Source organism: Mus caroli, unplaced genomic scaffold, assembly GCF_978045245.1.
Source record: "Mus caroli unplaced genomic scaffold, Mus_caroli_1 scaffold_12, whole genome shotgun sequence".
Classification (NCBI taxonomy): Eukaryota; Metazoa; Chordata; class Mammalia; order Rodentia; family Muridae; genus Mus; species Mus caroli.
The window spans coordinates 75,705,066-75,727,113 of NW_028227267.1; the positions used below are offsets into that span (position 1 = coordinate 75,705,066).

Genomic DNA, 22,048 nt, shown 5'->3' on the forward strand with positions numbered 1-22,048 from the left:
ACTTGTTTCATGGGATCTGACATTCTCTCCTTAGACTCCTGAACACATGAGGTAAACATACACACACACTCTCGCTATCAAAAAACCAAACCAAACCAAACCAAAACGCAGCAGCAAATCATTGCCGTCATTACAGGTCCCCCAGGAATAGTGAGGTCCTGTCTCAGAGAAACAAAGACAGACTTAGCAAATGTCTTCAATATTTTATTTTATAGGAGCTAAATGTGGATAAAATATAAAAGCACTGGTTCCACTTCTAGTATTTTCCAACTTGAAAAGAATCAAGGACTAATATATATTCCTCAGAGACATAACAAATGGCCTATTAAAAACTGAAAAACAGAACATAGCTCCATTGGTGCTTGCTCCGTCTAGCACCGCAGAAACTGGGAGGGATGGCATACACCTGTAGCTCCCGGGAAGTGGAAAACAGGAGAGTCACAAGTTTAAGGTCATCTTCAGCCAAGCTACTTTAGGAGGGAGTTGTTCCAGACTAGCCTGGCAGACAAGAGGGTCTCAGACAAAACAAAACGAACAATACTCCCCCCCCCCCCATCAAAGCAAGCCAACTAACTAACTAAAAGCAGAAGCCAATCAACTACAAAAACCTCCAATAAAGCAGTGGGGTGTGTTGGCTCATGCCAACAATCCCAGCACTAAGGTTTTAGGCAGGAGGGTAATTGCAAGTTTGAAGGCAGCCAGATATGCAATGCATAGTAAGGCCCTGACTTAAACCCTTGGCCACCCTAGTCAAAGACTACTCAACTATCAGTCAGGTATCATGATATACCCATTAATATTCTTTTTCTTTTAAAGATTTATTATACATAAGTACACTGTAGCTGACTTCAGACACACCAGAAGAGGGTGTCAGCTCTCATTATGGGTGATTGTGAGCCACCATGTGGTTGCTGGGATTTGAACTCAGGACCTTTAGTAGAGCAGTCGGTGCTCTTACCCACTGAGCTGGCTCACCAGCCCCTAATTCCAGGGTTCTTGAGTACTCTTAGGTCAGAGGATCTGGACTTGAGGTTAGTCCTGAAGGGCAACACAGCAAACCTCTTAACAAAACAAAAATTAAAATGCCGCAAAATGCAGAGTTTCAGCCTGAGTGATTGTCAAGCCTAATCTTCAAATACTGTTTTGTCAATGTTAAGGTAACTTTGATGTATATTAGAAGAAAAAGAGACCCCAATATTTACTTTATGGTTTTTAATAAGCTATTTTTACATGTACACTAACAATTGTAAAAAGACATATTTGCTACCAAAAGGTACTGTACAACTTAAGAGAAATGATTAAAAATATTCAAAAGTAATAAAGGGAAGTACTTCAAGTAGAAATGAAACTTCTACTTGAAGAAATGGAACCAGGAAATGGGGAACATCTAAGTGGACAATGCAACCTATTTCAGTTCAAGCCTTCTGAGGTTAACTTAGATAAACCTTCCAATGGATCCAGGGCTATGAAAAGCTCGCCAGACTGGGAAAGGGCTATGCCAGAATGTAACCAATGGTAGGGCAGAGGCTGCCCTCCTATCTCTAGTCCCCCAAGGCTTGGCCCCATGTTAAAATGGTTGTGAGATACTACAGCTGTAAGCTGACCTGGGGCAAGCACAGGTTTCAACCCTTGGTCCAGCAGTCACTCTGCACTTCAGTGCTCAGGTGCATCCTTCTCCTGGTCTTCCGTCCTAAATGGAGTAAGACAAGCTGATCTGCAGTTTTCTACATCCAGGCTTCAGAAAGGACTGTCAAAACCACATTGTCTTGGGCTGTGCACATCGGTGTCTGATTTCTTTCTTCTCAGGTAACAAGTTAATTTCAGCATATGGAAATAATGCATTTTCAATGCAGAATAAATATGTTTATAAGTAAGAACAGAGCAAAGGTCTTCCCCATGTTTTAAATAACAGATACATAGCATCTTAAATTATTATATAATTAGCAATTTTAGACATTGAACATAATACACTGTATTACAATGCAATGTGGTAGGCTACCACTTAAGGAACAAAAATAAATTTCACATGAAAAAAGATTTATTTTGATTCACATAAAATATATTTAGCATAAATGTAAACTGCAGCACTACAGTATTCAAAGCACAGGAGCTTGGAAAGGACACGCCTCCTCTCCACAGCTTCACAGAGCAGCTTGGAAAGGACACGCCTTCCGTCCATATTCACAGTCACTCATCGTCACCTCGCTGTCTTAAGTTTCGAGATTTTCCATTTTCAAGTCTTCTCTTTTTGAAGACCGGGGCCACTCCATCTGCTGCAACTCCCAGAGAAGAAACTGTTTTCTCTTTAAATACCACTTTGATTTCCCCAACGCCAGCTTCTGAAGTTGATAGACATTCACCTTCAGTGCTTGGAAGTTCCAAATCGACTTCTTCTCTGGAGCAGAGAGAAAGCTGTTAGCTGACAGAGTACGGTAATTACTTGCATACGAACCATAAGCCACCCAGGCACCACAAGCCCCTTCTCAATGGTGACCGAGGATACATCAGAAGCTGGTCACCTGGGAACACTAAGCTACTTCTGTTTTGGGTTTTAAAGACAGCATTTCATGTATTCCTGGATAACCGTATACTCTCTGATGTTACTCTAGATGACTTCAAGCTCCCAAGCCTCTGAATCCGTCCCTCCAATCCTGAGTTAGGTGTGTATTGCCTGGCTCTACATTTATAATGCTGACGTTAGTCTCAAAACACTCAACTCTGCCTCAGATGAACATGTGCTAGGATGAGTCTCATTTGTTGTATTTCTGCTGCACAAAGAACACAACACCTTATTACACACTGTTCGTATATGTCATGCAGTATAAATAGGTAATAGGGAAGTTGTGGAAACTGGTTTTGCCATGGACTGACAGAGATTTTGAAAGTTTACATAATATAAGATGGAAAGAATAGAATCTTAATGTCCTATTATAGAAGACTAAATGGACTATTTGCCTAACATCTTTTTTACTCTGAAAACTAGCCCTTCAACTATCTATAAACAATCTGGCTGGGCCAGAAATCAGTTACCTGCTTAACATGAGTCTTTCAGTATCTTATTCTCTAGAGCAGTAGTTCTCAACCTACCTAATGCATTGACTCTTTAATACAGTTCCACTCATTGTGGTGGCCACCAACCAAAAAATGACTTTTGTTGCTACTTTATAACTGTTATTTTACTACTGTTATGAATCTCAATGTAAATATCTGTGTTTTCTGATGGTTTAAAGCAATCCCTGGGCTGGTGAGATGGCTCAGTGGGTAAGAGCACCCGACTGCTCTTCCGAAGGTCAGGAGTTCAAATCCCAGCAACCACATGGCGGCTCACAACCATCCGCAAGGAGATCTGACTCCCTCTTCTGGAGTGTCTGAAGACAGCTACAGTGTACTTACATATAATAAATAAATAAATAAATCTTAAAAAAAAAAAAAAAAAAAAGCAATCCCTGTGAAAAGGTTGTTCTGCCCTCTAAAGGGGTCATGATCCATGGGCTGAGAAACAGTGCCTTAAATACAGTCAACTGGTCTATGAAAGAGTTAGCTAATCAATTCCACCCATGAGATTTCTGGATAGCGAGAAAGATCATCATATTCAGTGGTTGAGACTAAAATAAACTACTGGACACCAAATACCATCTTTCTTGGAAAGAAAAATTCAGAAGACAGAGAATAAAGCTAGCAAATAGGGAAAAGCAGGGGAGAGATGAAGAATCTAGTTCGTTTTGAAAGTATGCCTCTGAGACCCCACTTTAGATTTTATGTGTAACAGATGTTTTGCCTGCATGTATATCATCTGTGTACCACATGTGTAAAATGTCCACAGGGGCCAGAAGGAGGTGTCAGATCATCTGAAACAAGAGTTACAGTTGGTTGTTAGCCACAATGTCGGTACTGGGAACCAAACCCAGGTCCTCTCTTCAAGAGCAGTAAGTACTCTTGATAACTTAAGAACTCTAAATAAATAAGTCTTTATTGCTATTTTATAGTAGCTATGCTCGGTGTCTTCTGCCCACCAGACACATGAGACCCTGGAGGAGAAATACTCTCATTGGTCTGTAACCATTCTCTTCTTTCAAGATCAGCATAAGGATTTGTTTTATCATCAGCTTTTTCCTTCCAGAAACCACTGACTATTCATGCCTATTCAGAATTACTACTGATGAGTTTGGGAGTAAGGAATTGATTGGTTCATGATAAAGTTAACTGCTGTAGCTATTTTTTTTTTTTACAATCTTCAAGAAGTCTCCACTGGTCAAATCTAATTTTTATTCATTTTGAAGGAATCCTTAGCTTTTCTTTTCCTGATGAAATAAGAGCATATTCTCTTCTCCCATGCAACACATTCCCTGCCTTCCATTCTGAGGTTATCATATATTTACGCTGATCTAATTCAGCAGTGCTTTTCAGCAGCTGGGTTATAAAGCACTATTTAATCTACCTTTGGGACAATCCATAGCCCACTTCTGTTCTGTGAGCATTTCCTTTGAAGGCCTGTTAGATCTCTCCATTAACTGTCTGACCTGTAGGATTATAAGATACATCTGTAACACTTTTTATGCCATATGTCTAAAAAGTTGTTGTATTTTTTGTTTTATCAGTAAATATACTTTAAAAATTTTAAAACAGCAAAAACTCTTTGAAGTTAAACATTAAGAAAATGCTAATTTCAAGCACAGTGAGAAAAATTATCAATAATATTTCCATGATGTTTGTAGAACATGATTTTCAACTGTTGACATTCAACAAACAGAATAGTTATTTTTAAGATATACTTCATTGTTATGTCTCCCTTTTCAGTTCTGATTTTATTAATTTGATTACTGTCTCTGTGCCTTCTGCTTAGTCTGGTTAAGGCTTTATCTATCTTGTTCATTTTCTCAAAAAATCAGCTCCTGGTTTTGTTGATTCTTTGTATAGTTCTTTTTGTTTCTATTTGGTCTGATTATTTCCTGCTGCCTAACCCTCTTGGGTGTATTTGCTTCTTTTTGTTCTAGAGCTTTCAGGAGTGCTGTCAAGCTGCTAGTGTAAGTTCTCTTCAGTTTCTTGCTGTTTTTAAATTTTGTGTCTGAGTGTCTGTGCACATGTATATGTAGTGCCTGCGGAGGCCAGAAGAGGGCGTCTTACAGAGCTGCCCAGGACTTGCATTACTGTACAAAAAAGTACAACTTGTCCATTAAAGGGCAGGCTTTGGTTTTGACAACTTTTTGAGATATGCATTTCACTCTGTAGTGTATGCTTCTGAGGGAAATCCTGCCTCTGTCTCCTAAGTGCTTGTGTTATGGGCGCCATCCTTGGCCAAGAACTTTAATAATAAACAATTCATTATGGAAGTATATTAAAATACATCCGGGTTGGAGAGATGGCTCAGAGGTTAAGAGCACTGACTGCTCTTCCAGAGGTCCTGAGTTCAATTCCCAGCAACCACATGGTTGCTCACAATCATCTGTAATGGGATCTGATGCTCTCTTCTGGTGTGTCTGAAGACAGCTACAGTGTATTCATATAAATAAAATAAATCTTTAAAAAGTATCCGTCCTACACTACCATTTCAAAGCACGGCTTTAAATAGTATCTACTTTATCCATATACTTTCCCTTCACCTTGAAGGTTCCCTTAAAGGTTAAAAAAAACCAAATCAAAACAATAAAGATACCCCAAAATACTAAAATGATTGCCTGATAGTGACATGTATTTACCTGGTAAAATAAACGCCTCTAAAAAGAAAACATATTTGAGCAGTTAAGTCAGTAACATAAATCAGGTTGTGCTTAACTACTGATAACCTCTTCTGCTACTTTGAGTATGAGCTTAAAAGCTTTGACGTTTAGAGCCAGGTATAGTGGTACACCTGTTAATACTAGCACCCTTGAGGTGGAACCAGATCAGGCTACACAAGACTCAAGAAAACCAAACCAAACCAAACCAACAAAAACAAAATTCACACCCACAATACACTTTGGGTAATAATATACACAGAACACTTTGAAGTATAGTCAGACACTTCAAGAGAATAAGGGTAAACACTTTTCTTTTCTTTCAAATGCATTCTGTAGTTAAGTGTCTTGCAGAATATTTGCTCCAAGCATTTGTTTTTCTGATAAAAACTGTTGCTGAGTGTGTGACTGTGGTCACTAGAAATGTCATGCTTTGGACACAGAACAATCACTAAGTTGGCTTAAAGCAACCACTTTTTCATCTTTTAAAAGTAAAAATATTCTAGGAATGAAAGAAAGCAAAATTAGAAATATTTTAAGAATGGGCGCTGGACAGATGGCTTAGTGGTTAAGAACACTATCTGCTCTTCCAGAGGTTTTGAGTTCAATTCCCAGGAACCACATGGTGGCTCACAACTATATATAATGGATCTGATGCCCTCTTCTGGTATACACCATATATGCACATAGAACATTCATACATAAATAAATTAAAAAAATACATACATACATACATAAATTAAACATACATACATACATACATACATAAATTAAAAAAAATATATTCAGGGATAGAGAGATGGCTAAGATGTTAAGAGCACTGACTGCTCTTCCCCAGGTCCTGAGTTCAATTCCCAGCAACTACATGGTGGCTGACAATCATCTGTAATGGGATCCAATGCCTTCTTTTGGTGTATCTGAAGAGAGTGACAGTGTACTCATATAAATAAATCTCTTAAAAAATATCCCAAGAATGTAATAAAGAGCAGAGCACACCTGAGACTTCTGACAGCAGTGTGCTGAGGTTCGTGGACACAGCAATGGGTGACACCTCGGGTACTTACTGAGACTCAGCCTCTTGTTTAATTTCTTGCCATTCCCCATAAGGGTTTGTCGATTTCTTAAGAGTTTTGGGTTTTTCTTCATTTGTATTTGATGGATTCTGTTTTGGAGTACTTTTTTCTTTTTGTATTTCTGGGCCAATTCTTTTCTCAGTACTTTTATTTTTTTCCTGTAATGCAAAGGCCAATAAATAATACACTTCAAGCAAAGCTACAGTCAACCTCTAAAAATGTCTTAACTTCTTTAAAAAGTCTCATTAACAACACTAATAATCATTCACTTAATGGTTTAAGTTTTCACACTACACAATACATGTACATGGAAGAACTATGTGTGAAACTTTAATGCATTGTGTTTAATGATGCTTTTAAAAAATGTACCATGATGATACATAAAGACGATGGTGGCACATGCCTTTAAGCAAGTCCAGGACAGCCAGGATTACACAGAAAAACTGACGACGACTCCCTTTCGGGCCAGAAGCAGTCACTACAGATGTCCTGGGGGAGATTCTCTCTTCACCGGGCTAAGAAAGCCTTTTAACCTACTTTCCACCTTTGTGTGAACACCATACATGTACTGGGGTTTCAGCCTCTTTGCAAATTACACAGCCACGAGTCACCTGACTGGAACTTCTTTTGTATACTACAATGATTCCTAACTCATTCCTTATGCAGCCCAGGCCGGGCTGAACTTGGAGTTTACCCATCTTTGCTTATCCTGTGCCACATGCTCTGCAAGATGCTTGTTTTGTTCCCTTTCCCTAGACAGGGTCTCACTGTGATGCCCTAGCTGGCCTCATTTCAACATCTCCACTGGGTAGATGCCTAAATCCACTATATCAAACCACACACATCCAATAATGGTAAGTTTAGTTTATAAGTCAGGTACAGCAAGAGATTAACTACAGGAGTAAATGGCAAACTTCATCAATTCACTGTAATGTAAGATTTCATCGTGTCATACAAGTTAAAATCTATGAATCCTTTTTCTGTTTCGTATTTTCAGATTGGAGCTGACCAGGAGTAACAGACGCACGGAGTCAGCCTGCAAAGGTCTGTGGAAAGTCAAGTAAGACCCCACCTTAAACCTGATGATCAGCTTCTTCGTCTCTGTCGAGGCCTCTCCAGCTTTCTTCTGTTCCCCTTCAGAATCGCTGTGAGACTCGGATGATTTGGAGTCTTCTAGAGTGTCGGGTAACTTTTCACTGTCCTTACTAGAAAGCACATCCCCACCATGTGGAATGAAATCATCAGGCTTTTCCCATTTGGATTCTGCTCAACACATTTTAATAACTGTATTACTTATTTAGCAATACTTCTCAGCAATATAACATTTTATCATCTACTACCACCAAATAATAAAGCATTTTTATATCTATACTTTATCTTTTATTGTTCAGAAAATTTAGGAGAGTCTGCACTTACTAAACTTATAAACTAACTCTAAATGGGAAAGAACTTGGGAAGGGGGTAAGAGTTTTAAAAATCCCCAGTTTATCTGAAAACAATTTCAAGAACCATAATGATAATGACTTTACAAATATTTCCAGAAACTTCTCACAAAGATTTCCTGGAGTTTTCAATCTGAATTTGCTACTTTACTAGTAATGGAATCTCAGCTGGCTGAGCTCCTCTGCCATCTAGTGGTCACTGTGCTTTTAAAGGAACTACAATGTTTCTTCTCATCTCTATTTTTAGTTTAATAAAAGGGAAAAAAAAAAGATACAATTTGTTCCCAGTAAAGACAATTTTAAGAGTGAAGGAGACTAGGAGACAGAGGAGGGGGGATTTCTAAGTTCAAGGTCTGCCTGGTTTTCATGATTTAGAATCAGCCAGCTACAAAGTAAGACCCTGACTTAACAATCAAGCATAAAAATGGCTACAAATTACACTGATCAGGATTACACTCCTCCCAACCCCAGAGAACATACTTCTTAGGCTCTTTCTAAAAACCCAATACTTTACTTATGTGGTACAGAAACACTGCTTTCACTGGGCAAAAGGCTATTTCTTCCTAAAAGATTGAATACAGGGTTTGGGCAGTAAGAATTTAAAAACACAGATTAAGGGAGATACCGAGCTGACAGCAGAAAGGAAAGCTGAAGACTGACAAGGGCAGATAGATACCCAGTGATACGTGGCGGAGAAACTCGAGGCCATTTCACTGAAGGAACGTAACTACCCAATGGCAACCTTCCTGCACTGTACACTGTCATAAATATCAAGAAGAACACGGCTAAGTTTTAATATCTTCTGTGCTCCCCAACCCTACGACTTTCTTTTCTCCAGTCCTGTTGGATATGAACCTGAACATAAAATATATGGTAGGAGAAAAAAGACATTATTTAAAATAGTTGAAGTCCAGGTACAAGAAACATTGAAGACTAGCTGGGTATGGTGGCACAGCCCTGTAACTGCAGCCCTTGAGGCAGGAGCATCATGACTTCAAGGTCCTACTCAGGGAACTATTGAGTTGGAAGTCAGGTTGAGATGGTCTCAAAAGCCAGAAAAGGAACAGCAAAGACTTAACTGAGAAATTCTGTGATTTTTGTAAGAATTTATTTACTTTTATCTTTGTATGGCAGGAGTTTCCCGACTCCAACTTCCTAATATAGGATTATAGGCATGTTTGATTACACCTGCTTTGTTTTTGAGTATATGGTATATTCTTCTAGGTGTATGCATATGTGTGGGTGTGCTTGCCTATGCATCTGTATGTAGAGGCCAGAGGACTACTTCTGGTACCTTCCCCTATCATCCCCCCCCCCCCCAGCTATGTATGTTTCTTTCTCTTTCTTTTCTTTCCTTTCCCTACTCCCCTCCCCCTCTTTCTAGATAGGGTCTCTCACGGAACCTAAACTGGCTAGCCAACAAGCCGTGGGATTTGCCCATCTCTGCTCACCCAGTGTTGGGGTAACAAGTGCTTGCTTCCACACCTCACCATGTGGAGGCTAGGGATTTGAACTCAGGCTCTCATACTTGGGACAGCATACACTGTACTCATCAAGTTACCCTCCGAGCCCCCATACCATTTATGTAGCGCTACAGATTGAGCCTAAGACTGTGCATGCTAGGCAAATGGTCTATCAGGTAAGTGACATCTCTAACACCAATTTTGTTTTCTCTTTTTTCTTTTTTTGGTTTTTCGAGATAGGGTTTCTCTGTATAGCCCTGGCTGTCCTGGAACTCACTTTTGTAGACCAGGCTGGCCTCAAACTCAGAAATAAGCCTGCCTCTGACTCCCGAGTGCTGGGATGAAAAGTGAGCACCACCACGCCCGGCTTCATTTTCTTAAGAGAAAGTGGTGAGGGCCTTGGTGTCCTTCAATTAGAACATATATGCTCGCCTGCATTAGGTCTCAAGTCGGAGCCTCACCATGACAAAAGTTGAAGTAGGAGATAACTATAGACACTCAGAGGGAAATTATTAAATCATAAGACCCGGTAATTTTAGAATTGAAGACTCTCTTTAAAACCTGAATAACATTAAGTGACAGAGAGAGCTGGCTCAGCAGTTAATTCTTGCTGCTCTCAGAGAAGACCTGGGTTCAATTCTAGCACCCACATGGTAACTCATACCAACCATAACTTTAGTTCTAGGAAATCTAATCATTTGCTCTGGCTTCCTTAAGCACCAGGCTCACATGTGGTGACCAGAAATTCATGCAGGCAAAATAGCCAAACACACTAAAAAAAAAAATAAAAGGAACAACATAGATACATAATACAACATATTATATATAGAAAGGTTTTAAGTATCCCTTATAAAAGATAATATATACTTCCTATAGAAACACTTATTAAAGCTTTCAAGTTTAGATGTGTATTAGTTCACATGCAGTCGGGTATATTCTTAGTTAAAACAGTCCACGGCAGCACTCACCTCCTGTCTCTGTGTTATAATAATAGGCGTAACCGTCCTCACTTAGGCCTTCTACCCAAACGGCCTCTGCTGCTGTCTAATGGGAAGGGAAAACAGTACACTGAAAATAATGATCATGGCTTCCTACTGAATAACTAAGGCAAATTTGCCTATGCTTTCTTCTCTACCTAGCCCCTGGGAGTCAAGAGAGGTGATAAAGCTCATGGCAACAGTCTGGCTTCTGTTAGTCACTACCAACTTTCAAACAGACTGTCTCACCTCTCAAAGCCAGGAACTCTGTCCACTGGGAAGACATGTGAACAACAAATGACTGCAAATCAACTCATAATATTTATCCTCAATAGGGTTTGGTGTGTGCATGTGCGTGCATATGTGCAGAATTTGGAAATAAATTTGCTTAACAAAATTCTACAAAAAGTCACAGCAGCCAGTCTGGGAGTTTGTTTAGCTTAGGATAGAGTGCTGGCCATTCTCAAAAGCCCTTAGATCCAGTGCCACAAACCCCAGCCACCTAACCCCAAACTCCCCCACCCCTAGAAGCCAGTCACTTGGAAGAATAAAACAACATTATGCTACAGTTACCTTTTTCAAATTCCCTTGAAATCCTTCTGGCTTCTCCCATTGAGATGCTTAAAACAAAATATATTATAAAATAATTATGCTCTTAAATAAAACAAGTCACCAAAATTTAATTAGGTAAAAGCCACAAGGGAGTCATTATATACAAAACACTACAAAATAGTTTATTATTGAAAAATGAAAGAAATAACATATATCCTTAGTGGTACTGCACAAAAAAACACGTGAATGGTACATCATTTAGAAGAAATGGCAGAATGACTAAGAGTTGTCGAAACTTCCACAGTAATTATGAGGTTTGGGTAGGACTTTTCTCAGAGATTAAGGAATTTAGACTTGGTACGTTATTGATTTATTTTTCCTATATTTATGTGATCTTTATTTCTTCTGTGAGATGCCTTGAGTATTGTGGTAGTTTAAATGAGAATGGCCTCAGAGGCTCAAAAATTGAAGCCTTGGGTCCCGGGCTGGTGGAATTATTTGGGAAGCATTAGGAAGTATGGCCTTGTGGGAGGAAGTGTGTTGCTGGGGATGGACTTTAAGGTTTCAAAGCCTGCACTGTGATGGGAAGTAAGCTCTGTTACTGCTCCGGCACCAGGCCTGCCTGCTGCTATGCATGCTCTCTGCCATGATGGTTATGGGCTTTTCACCTCTAGGGCCGTGAGCCCCATTTGAATGCTTTCTTTGATGAGTTGCCTTGGTCATGTGTTTTGTCACAGCAATAGAAAAGTAACTAAGACATCTATTCACGTAAAAACATAGTGCAAGTAAGCACAGTGACACATCTTTGCAATACCAGCATCTGAGAAGCTGAGTCAAATGTACCACTATGAACTCGAAGCCAGTCAACCCCTGTCCAAGTCCTTAAAGTCATGTATCCTCCCTCCCCCACTGTGGTGCTGCACTGGGAGGGAGAAGCAGGCAGAGCTCTCTGAGTTTCAGGTCAGCCTGTTCTACACAGTGAGACCCTAGCTTTTGAGGGCCGTTCATTTCTGTTTCACCTTTACATCTTCGAGTATTCTATCAGTATTAAGAACCAGTTAGTTCTTATGTCTCATTTCCCCTGTGTGCAAATGGGTCAGCTTAGTATGTTTTAAAGGAAAGGGATGGTATTCTGTTGTCTTGAGTAAAGAGAGAGTGAGAGATGAAGAATGAAGACATTAAAAAGAAGTTATCAAGGACAAGAATACACAAACTAGGACGGTGAAGAAAAGGAGGCACATGACGACAGACAAGAAAAATAGCTCGAGAGTGAAGCTGAAAAACAATAAAACAAAAACAAACTGTGCAGCCCAAGTGTGTATTTCTGGTTGATTTAATGTTCAACCACAATATGCATTTCACTTAAGACAGTGCAGCCCAGAAGTAATAATGTCTAACAGTTAGAAAACCTTTCCTATAGGCATTTCATTTCAAGACCCTTACAGATATGAATAGTTTACTTTCAGGTAAAGTGCTCTATTTTTGTATAGTTTCAATTTTTTTTTATTGAGAAAACAGAAAGTTCATTTGTAAGCAACTTGTAAGATTAATCACGACACTGATTTGCAATAAGCAGGATACTCTTCAGGTTTTTTTTTCCTTTTGAGGCAGAGTCTTACCCTGCACTCCAGGCTAGCCTAGATCTCACTATGCATTCTAGGCTAATCTCTTACCTTGTCTCAGTCCTCCTGCCTCAGCTTTCTGAGTGCTGGAATAGAGGGTGTGCATCACCACAAAACGCACACAATATTCTAAGCTCTGTGGTAAAAATGAAGTTACGGTTTCTCACTGCTTAACATATTCTTTTTTTTTTTTTTTTTTTTTTGGTTTTTCGAGACAGGGTTTCTCTGTGTAGCCCTGGCTGTCCTGACACTCACTTTGTAGACCAGGCTGGCCTCAAACTCAGAAATCCGCCTGCCTCTGCCTCCCGAGTGCTGGGATTAAAGGCGTGCGCCACCACGCCCGGCTTTAACATATTCTTATATTGAATAGAAACCTCAACATAGCCGGACGTGGTAGCGCATGCCTTTAATCCCAGCACTTGGGAGGCAGAGGCAGGAGGATTTCTGAGTTCGAGGCCAGCCTGGTCTACAAAGTAAGTTCCAGGACAGCCGGGGCTTTACAGATAAACCCTGTCTCGAAAAACAAACAAAAAACCAAAACCTCAACATAAAAAATACTGTGTTTTCCGATTATCTTGTAGTCTGTGCTTCAGTAGCATACCTCCTGTGATGAGATCATAATAGTAACAGTGGCCGTCGGCTGTCACGCCTTCCACCCATCTACCCTTTGAAGCTTCTTTCTTTTTCTTCTTCTTTCTCTTCTCTTTCTGTTGATGTGACGTAGGGGTGGGTTGGACAGTGCTGATGACTGGGGATACAGTTGGCTCTGGAATGTCTAGAAAAAAAAGATAAAGACGGGCAACTGTATCTTTTTAAATGTTCTATCAGTCAGAAACCTGGCAAAGCCAGCCACCCTGTAATTTCAGCTCCTCAGGAGGCTGAGGCAGGACAACTATGTGTTTGAGACCAGCCTAGACAACATTTTTTTAAAAAGCAAAACAAACGGGCTGGAAATATGGCTCAAAGATTTAAGGCCACTGGATGCTTTTCCAGAGGTCCTGATTTCAATTCCCAGCAACCACATGGTGGCTCAGAATCATCTGTAATGGGATACGATGCTCTCTTCTGGTGTGTCTGAAGACAGTGACAGTGTACTCACATAAATGATATATAAAGAAAGCTTTAAAAAACAACACAAAGCCAGGCAGTGGTGGCGCATGCCTGTAATCCCAGCACTTGGGAGGCAGAGGCAGGTGGATTTCTGAGTTCGAGGCCAGTCTGGTCTACAGAGTGAGTTCCAGGACAGCCAGGGCTATACAGAGAAACCCTGTCTCCAAAAAACTAAAAAACAAAACAAAACAAAAAATGTGACAAGATTCTCTTTGGGAACAAAACACATTATAATGACATTATCTGAGATACAATCATGCAAGAATATATAAAGGAAGTTTAATAAGGGTTATTACTTTTACCAAACAATAAGTCACCCTAGGGTCTGGGAAGTGCGTGTGGCCCAGTGCTAGTATACCTACCAAGAATGCCCAAGGCTGTAGATTTAATCTCAGCATAACCTCAACAACAAAACAAAAACAAGACAAACAAAACAACCCATAACTTATCCTAGTCTTCCTCGGAAACAAGTCCATGTCTGTTGATGTAACTCAGCAGCAGCACGGTGTGTACCTAACAGCACAGGCCGGGCTTAGACCTCCAGTCCTGGACGGAGGAGGGATCCAGCAGTGAACAACTGATGTGGAAATCAGCAAGCACATAATTTAAACAGAATGGTCCAGACACAGAGCCAACTGAAGACTTCTGGTGCTTTTTTACTGGAAGCAGTACTTAGGTTAAAGGAAACTGAGAGTGATGGTGCATGCCTCCCAGTCCTTGGGATACACAGGTGGAAGGCTCAGGAGTTTAAGACCATCTTCAGTGACTAATGTGAAATCCTGTCTAAAATCAGATATCCTGCCCACACCAACAAGGCCAATGCTGATGATAAGAGGAATCGGGTACTAGAATTCTGGGGCGTGTCAACAAGTTACAAAGGCAACATTACTAAGCCATCTTCCACTGGCGTCTCACTTCTTCACAATATACATTTCAAGACAGGCATGGTGGCACATGCCTTTAGTCCCAGCACTTGGGAGGCAGAGGCAGGCAGAGCTCTGTGAGTTCAAGGCCAGCCTAGTCTACATAGTGAGATCCAGGACAGCCAGGGGCCATCAAAATGGAATCAATCGATCTATCTTTCCTTCCTTCATTTCTCTATGAATGAAATTAATGAGTTTTCAACAAACACTTCTCCAATTCTCCAGAAACATACCTATCTAATTTTTCCTCCCAAAATACTTTTATCTTCAGTTGAGTGTAATAGTCCATGCCTGTAATCCCAGAACTTGGGAATGTGTCTAACATCACATAGTGAGTTTGCAGCAAGTTTGAACGAACTAGTGAGACTCTGATTCATTATTAAATAAATGGCTTTTTGAAAAATACCCCTTCTTTTCCTTAAATACTAATTTAGAATACATTAACCCGACAATTTTTCTTATTTAACGAAAGCAATGTTCTGCCTAAGCCCATAATTAAGTTCTTTTTATTAGAGACTAAAGAGCCTCATTTCATGCTGACAAAGCTGGCTCAGACTGAGTAGAAAGGCCTCCCCCATTGGCCTCTGCTGTACCACCAGGTACTGATCACATAGCCAACAGTTCCACTGCTGCAGTCCTCCTTGGCTGCAGAAGACAAGTTTTTATAGCGCCATGGTTATTAATGGAGTTGTGACTGGTTAGATTACTGAGAATAAGTGACTGCTGTTGTGTGACAACCCAATACTCATTAAGGAATCTTCTATATCTTGCCTCTTCCAAAGCTCAGGAAACCTCCATCAGGAAGAAGAGCTGGAAAGATTGCAAGAGCCAGGAGATAGAGATGTTGTATTGTGACTTTCTCTCTCTGGGTATAACATGGCTACCCTACCACTATCTTGGAGTAGAAAATAGCCCAAGCCAGTCGTGGCAATGAAATAAACAACATGATACAGTGATGATCAAGAATATGCTGACAGTCATGGAACTCCTGATGTTTCCTGAAAGGAGGCAGAGGGACTCATGGGACCTGTCACACATGGAGTGCTAGCTGTTATCCCATGGTGTTTCAGCTGCTCCCAACAGGTGAGCTTGGAAGATGCTCAAGTATACGGGAAAGGTTAACTGAACAGAGGCCCTGGTGCAGGGTTCCTAAGGTGGCAACCTATGATGGCTTGTGCCTCTGTGGCGATGCAGCTGTTTGGGGTCAGCTATGCTCCTGTAACTGACTCCTCACCCATGCTATCTAGGTAAGCCCGCTAAGGTCACAACACTAAAATCATCTGACCATCTTACCCACTGCATAAGATCTACAATCAAGATCCACGATGTGCCCTAGGGACATGGTGCCCAGCTTGTTGAAGCCTACAGAGTGTTAGGAGGTGGGGCCTGGCTGGTGGAGGGACATCATTAGGGCAGTCCTTCTAAGTTTGTATCTACCTTCTGGCTTTGGCCCGCTCTCTCTGCTTCTGGTCCATAATGTGTACATTAGTGTCCATTTGGAGCACGCAGCACTGTGCAGTAGTGGTGGGTTGAGACCTCTGAGCCTGAGACCCACAGCTGGCAGTCTGTCCTGTAGGCTGTTTTGTTGGGCATTTTGTCATGAGAAAAGTAACCAACACAATCTGTCACGGAAGAAAGCTCATAAAAACTCCCTGCTCTAGAGCCTGAACTCAACAACATAGAGATGTTCAAAAACATGCTTACCCAAACTCTCAATAAACTGCCTGCTTGAGGTAAAGTCAATTATTTGTCTACAAAAGCAACTGCTTCATTGTAGCTAATTATATAAGTAGATACAACTCAGTTTTAGCCATTTTGAAAATGTAATTAAAGTGCAAGTTTGTTTACTTTTTTGTTTTTTATTGAATAGTGCCTATAACTTAATGAGTCATAACAAAGAAACCACGAGGTTTTAGACATGAATCATTCAGCTAGGATGGGGCTCAGACTATGTAACTGTCAAGGCGATGTGGTTGATCTGAATAAAACTATCAAAAAAAAAAAAAAAAAAAAAAAAAACCCTGAAGCATTAAAAGTGGCTAGCAAGATGGCTCAGTGCACAAAGGCGCCTGCCACCGAGCTTCATGTCCGAGCTTGATCCTTGGATCTCACAAGAGAGAACTGACTCTTCTATGCTGTCCTCTGAACTCCACATACTCATCAACACAAACACACAGAGAAAGAAAGAAATGAGTGAGTGAATGTAAAAAGTAAAACAAGCCAGCCTAGTGACTCATGCTTTTAATTTTTAAATTCAGTACTCAGAAGGCCTAGGCAGAAGGCTCACCAATTCAAACCACCCCAGGATATACTAGGTTTTACCTCACCACCACCACCACCACCACCACCACCACCACCACCACCACAGCACCAGCACTAGCACCAAAGTACTTCAAAGCCCACATTCTTTTTTGGTTTTTTGAGACAGGGTTTCTCTGTATAGCCCTGGCTATCCTGGATCTCACTCTGTAGACCAGGCTGGCCTCGAACTCAGAAATAAGCCTGCCTCTGCCTTCTGAGTGCTGGGATTAAAGATGAGCGCCACCACGCCTGGCCTAAAAGCCCACATTCTTATCAGGACATCCTAAGAGCGCTGGACTATTCCGAGTGCAGAGCTCCCACGTGGAAACGTCCGCCGATGTACCTGAGGGTAAGCCGAGCCTTTTCAGATCCTCTTGGTATGCCTTCAGGGCGGCTGCCTCCATGGCAGCAAACTCCTTGGATGCCTTTTCTTCTTCCTTTGCCTTATCCAAGCTTTTCTGCTTAATCTGGGTAAGACACGGGTGAAGGCAGGAGTGAGCGCAGAGACCACCACTGCCCACTGCGCAGGAAGAGAACAAAGAGCAATGGGGTTACCTCACTGATCCTCCTGGCCACATTTTCCTTGTGATTCTTTCCTCTTTCATGGAACTCAACACTCTGGAAAATGAGAAAGGGAAACAATTATTAAATTGTAAGCACAGGGATGAAATATAAAATCATAATGGCAAAAAATAGAAAATGACTAGTTTACTATAAACTGACCTCGGATCAAATGATGCTGGTGGTCTATGCAGACTATTGTGCTTTCCCACCAGGTGTTCTCTGGTTCTTAAAACAAGCCAGGATGACCACACCCGCGGGAGGAAAAACACAGTACTCTCTTGACTAACCCAGGGAGTACAGGTTAGTGTAAAAAGGACTTGAGACACAAAGCCTTTCAAAAAGAAAGACATCACAGCTGGGCAGTGGCATATACCTGTAACCCCAGCACTGTGAACACTGGTCAAGTTCCAGGCCACCTGAAGCTATTTGCTTAAGTGTCTCAAAACAAAAAGATAATAACAAAAATGCCCTATCTCCCCAAACCAAAACAACCACCAAATAAAAGCCACAGCAACACCACCACCAACACCACACCACCACCCACTACTTTTCAACACCAAATGTCAAAACTAGTTAAGCCTCTAAATTTCATTGCTCTGTCTTTCTAAGAGAAATAAAAAATTATCCTTAAAGACTTGGCATTAGCTGGGCAGTTTTGGAGTGCTGTTTTATCTTTTAAGCACTCAGGAAGCAGAGGCAGGCAGATCTCTGAGTTAGAGGCCACCTTAGTCTATAGTTCCAGGATAGCTAGAGCTACACAGAGAAACCCAGTCTCAAAAAGCCAAAGCGGGTAAAAGACTTTGTTTTTAAAATAGTAAGAAAAATAGATACCTAAAAATTCCTTGTTTGGGCAGGTAGGATGGCTTAGTGGGTAAAGGTGCTTACCACCAAACCTGACCACCAGATTCAACCCCCAGGACCCACATGATAGAAGAGCAGACTCCTGAAGTTGGCCTCTGCCGCTCACATACCACAGAACATCCACAACAACAACAACAACACACACACACTTTAAAAAATTCCTCACATTGTGCAAAATGATGTAATAAAACAAAGTGACTGTTCGTAGCAACAATTTTGTAGTCTATCTACTGGGGACTGGGTAAGTGAACTGTGTACGCTCCCACAGGCTTTTATTGAACAGTTCCCTGACATGGCAGACACTTCATGATCAATTGTTCAGTTAAAAAACCAAAAAAACCCCTGTACCTTGTGAACAAGATGGAATAAAATACATGCACACAGAAACAATGAAAGGATGGACCTGGGAAAAGGGGGAGGTGACTTCTGAAGAGTAACAGTAATTAGATGGCTGGGGACAGGGATGGCTGACTGAGCACTGGGGCCTACATAACCAGAAATTCTCACAAATTATAGATGTCTGGTGGAAAGAAATAAGAAATTCCCTAAAAGTCCTGTTAATCAAACCCTGTATGATGTATTAATGGAGCTATTCTAATATACTCCTCAGAGTACCTCTTTAAAGCTGGAGTTTGTAAGGCAAACAGTTGTCTCTATTGTTCCTATACTGAGTTACTTACAGCTGATTATACCATACAAAGAATACTGTATTAAAGCATCATTCAAAATTAAATAGTTTTCACTAATAGTTAAATTACTAGATATATAGGGAGATGCACACAGACCTCTAGAAAGATAATTTATTTTTATAACTCATTATTTTATTGCATAGATACCTCCTCGGATATTTTTTTCAATTTATGTGGTTTTAAAATCTAATGGCAGTTTTGTTAGGGATTAGCCTAAGCCAAATAAAATATGCATAATCTTTAGCACCTATTAGCAAAGCCAAAGGGAAGAGCAAAACTCCTCTCAAAGCCAAAGATGATTTAGTAGTGTGTAGTGGCAGACTGTAGCACAAAATATGGCATCATTCCGTGGTGTATAATAGTTCTGCCAAGTAATACGGTTATGTATATGCAAGACACTATAGGGTTTGCTTTTTCAAGACAGGATCTCTCTGTGTAGATCTGGCTGTCCTTGAACTCACTCTGTAGAACAAGCGGCCCTTGAGCTCAGAGATCTGCTTAATAGCCTCTGGATGCTGGGATTAAAAGTAGGAACCACCTCTGCCCTTGCTGACCCTGCAGTTTTTCTAAATGTATTTTGTGGGTCTACGCCCCTGTGAATGTGTAAGGACACGAGCACAGCCGCTAATGGAGGTCAGAAGAGGCTGTCCGACACCCTGAAACTGGAGTTACAGGTAGTGTCCAACTGCCATGGGGGTACTGGGAACTGAACCTCAACCCTCTGCAAGAGCTGGAGTTTTTCCTGACTGTGAAGCCATCTCTCCAGTCCCCATAGCCCACAGCTTTTGATACAGTAGCTTGTCTGATTGTGGAATGTCTGAGAGGGAAGAAAGCCAGCTGACTTCTTACTTTATGCCTTAAAAGTTGGATCTACGTGGTGATGCACACCTTTAATCCCAACACTCGGGAGGCAGAGGCAGGCGATTTCTGAGTTCGAGGTCAGCCTGGTCAACTACAGAGTGAATTTCAGGACAGCCAGGGCTATACAGAGAAACCCTGTCTTGAAAAACAAAAAAACAACAAACAAACAAACAAAAAGTTGGATCTAGGAGTCTAGCCGTGGTACACACCTTTATTGCCAGCACTTGGGAAGCAAAGCCAAGCAGATCTCTGTGGGCTGCAGGCTAGCCTGGTCTACTGAGTGAGTTGCTGTCTGGAAACCCTGTCTTGAAAAATCAACCCCCCCCACTTGCAAAAACAGTGGGCTCAAGGCTTTCAGCATAAGGTATATTCCAGCTGCTCCCCCCCCCCCCTTTTTTTTTTTCTTGGTTTTTCGAGACAGGGTTTCTCTGTATAGCTCTGGCTGTCCTGGAACTCACTTTGTAGACCAGGCTGGCCTCGAACTCAGAAATCCACCTGCCTCTGCCTCCTGGGTGCTGGGATTAAAGGTGTGGGCCACCACGCCCGGCTCAGCTGCTCCCTTTGTATTTCACCAGGGAATAATGCTGTTCTCCTTCCTGTGGAGAAGAGGAAAAACTACAATATTCTTTTTTAAGGGGCAGGTATTCCATAAACAAGATTACCCCACTCACTGTCCATTTCCTCAAAGGCCCCAGAAATAATTTGGCCTTAAAATCAAAGTCAGATTGATGAAAAGGAGAAGGCTGTAGCTTTCATAAGAGGGAATCAAACAAAAGAAACCTTTTTAGGTTTTGAAGAATGAAGAGCACTATACATGAAAGTGGTTTATACACACTACTTAAGTCAAAAAGCAACACATCACGTGAATATTTTAATAAAAATTTCATACAGGCCTATTGTCTGCTATCCAGCACTTGCAGTAATCACAGAATTTCTTTGGTTGTGACTTCCAGTAGTCGGCCCTGAAAAGATAAAAACAACTCTAAGCTTATCCAAAAATTGAAAGGAATTTTTACAGTTGTTAAAAAAATGGGATATAAGGCTGTTTTCGGACTTCTGTCTTAGCAAAGCAGTTGTATTATTTATGTAAAGCTAAAGTCCGTGGAAAACTGCTCTCCCGTGAAGGTAAATTACACTGCACCGAGATGAAGAAATACGAGTCTCAAAAGTATTTCCCTTTCCCGTGCTCTTCTAGCTAATTCATTCGTTCTGGGGACTCGAGGCTGGGAAAAGCCCCTGGACATCTGAGGCCGCAGCGCCACCCCGGCCCCGGGAGCCGGCGGGCGGGCGGGGGCGGCACCCGAGTCCCCGGCTCCAGCCTAGAGGGCGGCCGCGTCTCCCGGAGAACCGGCCCGGCAGGTCCGGCGGCCCGGGGCAAGCGGAGGGGCGGGAGGAGGCCATTAGCGGGCGCCTGGCGGCGCAAGCCCGACCGGACCCGATCCGACCCGACTCACATGACGGCGGCGGCTCCGCGGGCAGCCCGCGATCCCGCTCACTGATGTCCGCCGCAGGCGCAAGCCAGGACCTCTCGGTCTCGGCGTCTCCGCCCCGGTACGGCGTTTCCGCGGGTGGACTACGGCGGCCGCGACGGCCCAACCCGCGCGCGCGGTGTCACCGCCTCTTCCCCTCCCCCACGGGGCGGTACTCGCGGCGCCTGAGAGGTGGGGTCGGTATAAAGGGGTTGAGGTCACCCAGAAGGGACGAAAGCGCGACGGGACCGGAGCCGCGGGCCCCGAGCGTCCGACCCAGGCTCCATCCCGCGGTCCTCACGCCTCCCGGGATCCAGAACCTCCACTCCCGAGCTGGCTCGCAGCCGAGAGGCTCGATCGCCTCCCCCCAGCCCCGGCCGCACGCCGCCGTTCCCACGGCCGGCGCCGCCCTCCGCTTTGCCGGCTT

The 22,048-nt window shown here is 42.1% G+C and overlaps 1 protein-coding gene across 2 annotated transcripts; it reads right to left on the bottom strand.

Moving 5' to 3' along the window:
- Positions 1–1,197: 1,197 nt before the first annotated feature.
- Positions 1,198–21,897, bottom strand: Wbp4 (WW domain binding protein 4). 2 transcript variants are annotated; one of them, XM_021181558.3, is made up of 10 exons: positions 21,607–21,897; positions 21,042–21,114; positions 17,733–17,795; positions 17,521–17,644; positions 13,445–13,618; positions 11,243–11,289; positions 10,661–10,736; positions 7,860–8,050; positions 6,779–6,945; positions 1,198–2,395 (listed from the first exon to the last, which is right to left on the bottom strand). In XM_021181558.3, coding segments are annotated over exons 1-10 (1,125 nt in total). In that variant the 5' UTR covers positions 21,609–21,897; the 3' UTR covers positions 1,198–2,187. The 2 variants fall into 2 exon arrangements, with proteins under 2 accessions (XP_021037217.1, XP_029325204.1); XM_029469344.2 differs by lacking the exons at positions 10,661–10,736; positions 11,243–11,289.
- Positions 21,898–22,048: the final 151 nt, after the last annotated feature.

What these genes read in the sequence shown, in the direction of transcription:
- Wbp4 (XM_021181558.3), bottom strand. An exon ending in TTATGATCTCATCACAGGAG is followed by an intron (nt 11,290 to 13,444) that starts GTATGCTACTGA and finishes TTTTGTTTTAAG; the next exon opens with CATCTCAATGGGAGAAGCCA. An exon ending in AAACAAGAGGCTGAGTCTCA is followed by an intron (nt 2,396 to 6,778) that starts GTAAGTACCCGA and finishes TCTCTGCTCCAG; the next exon opens with AGAAGAAGTCGATTTGGAAC.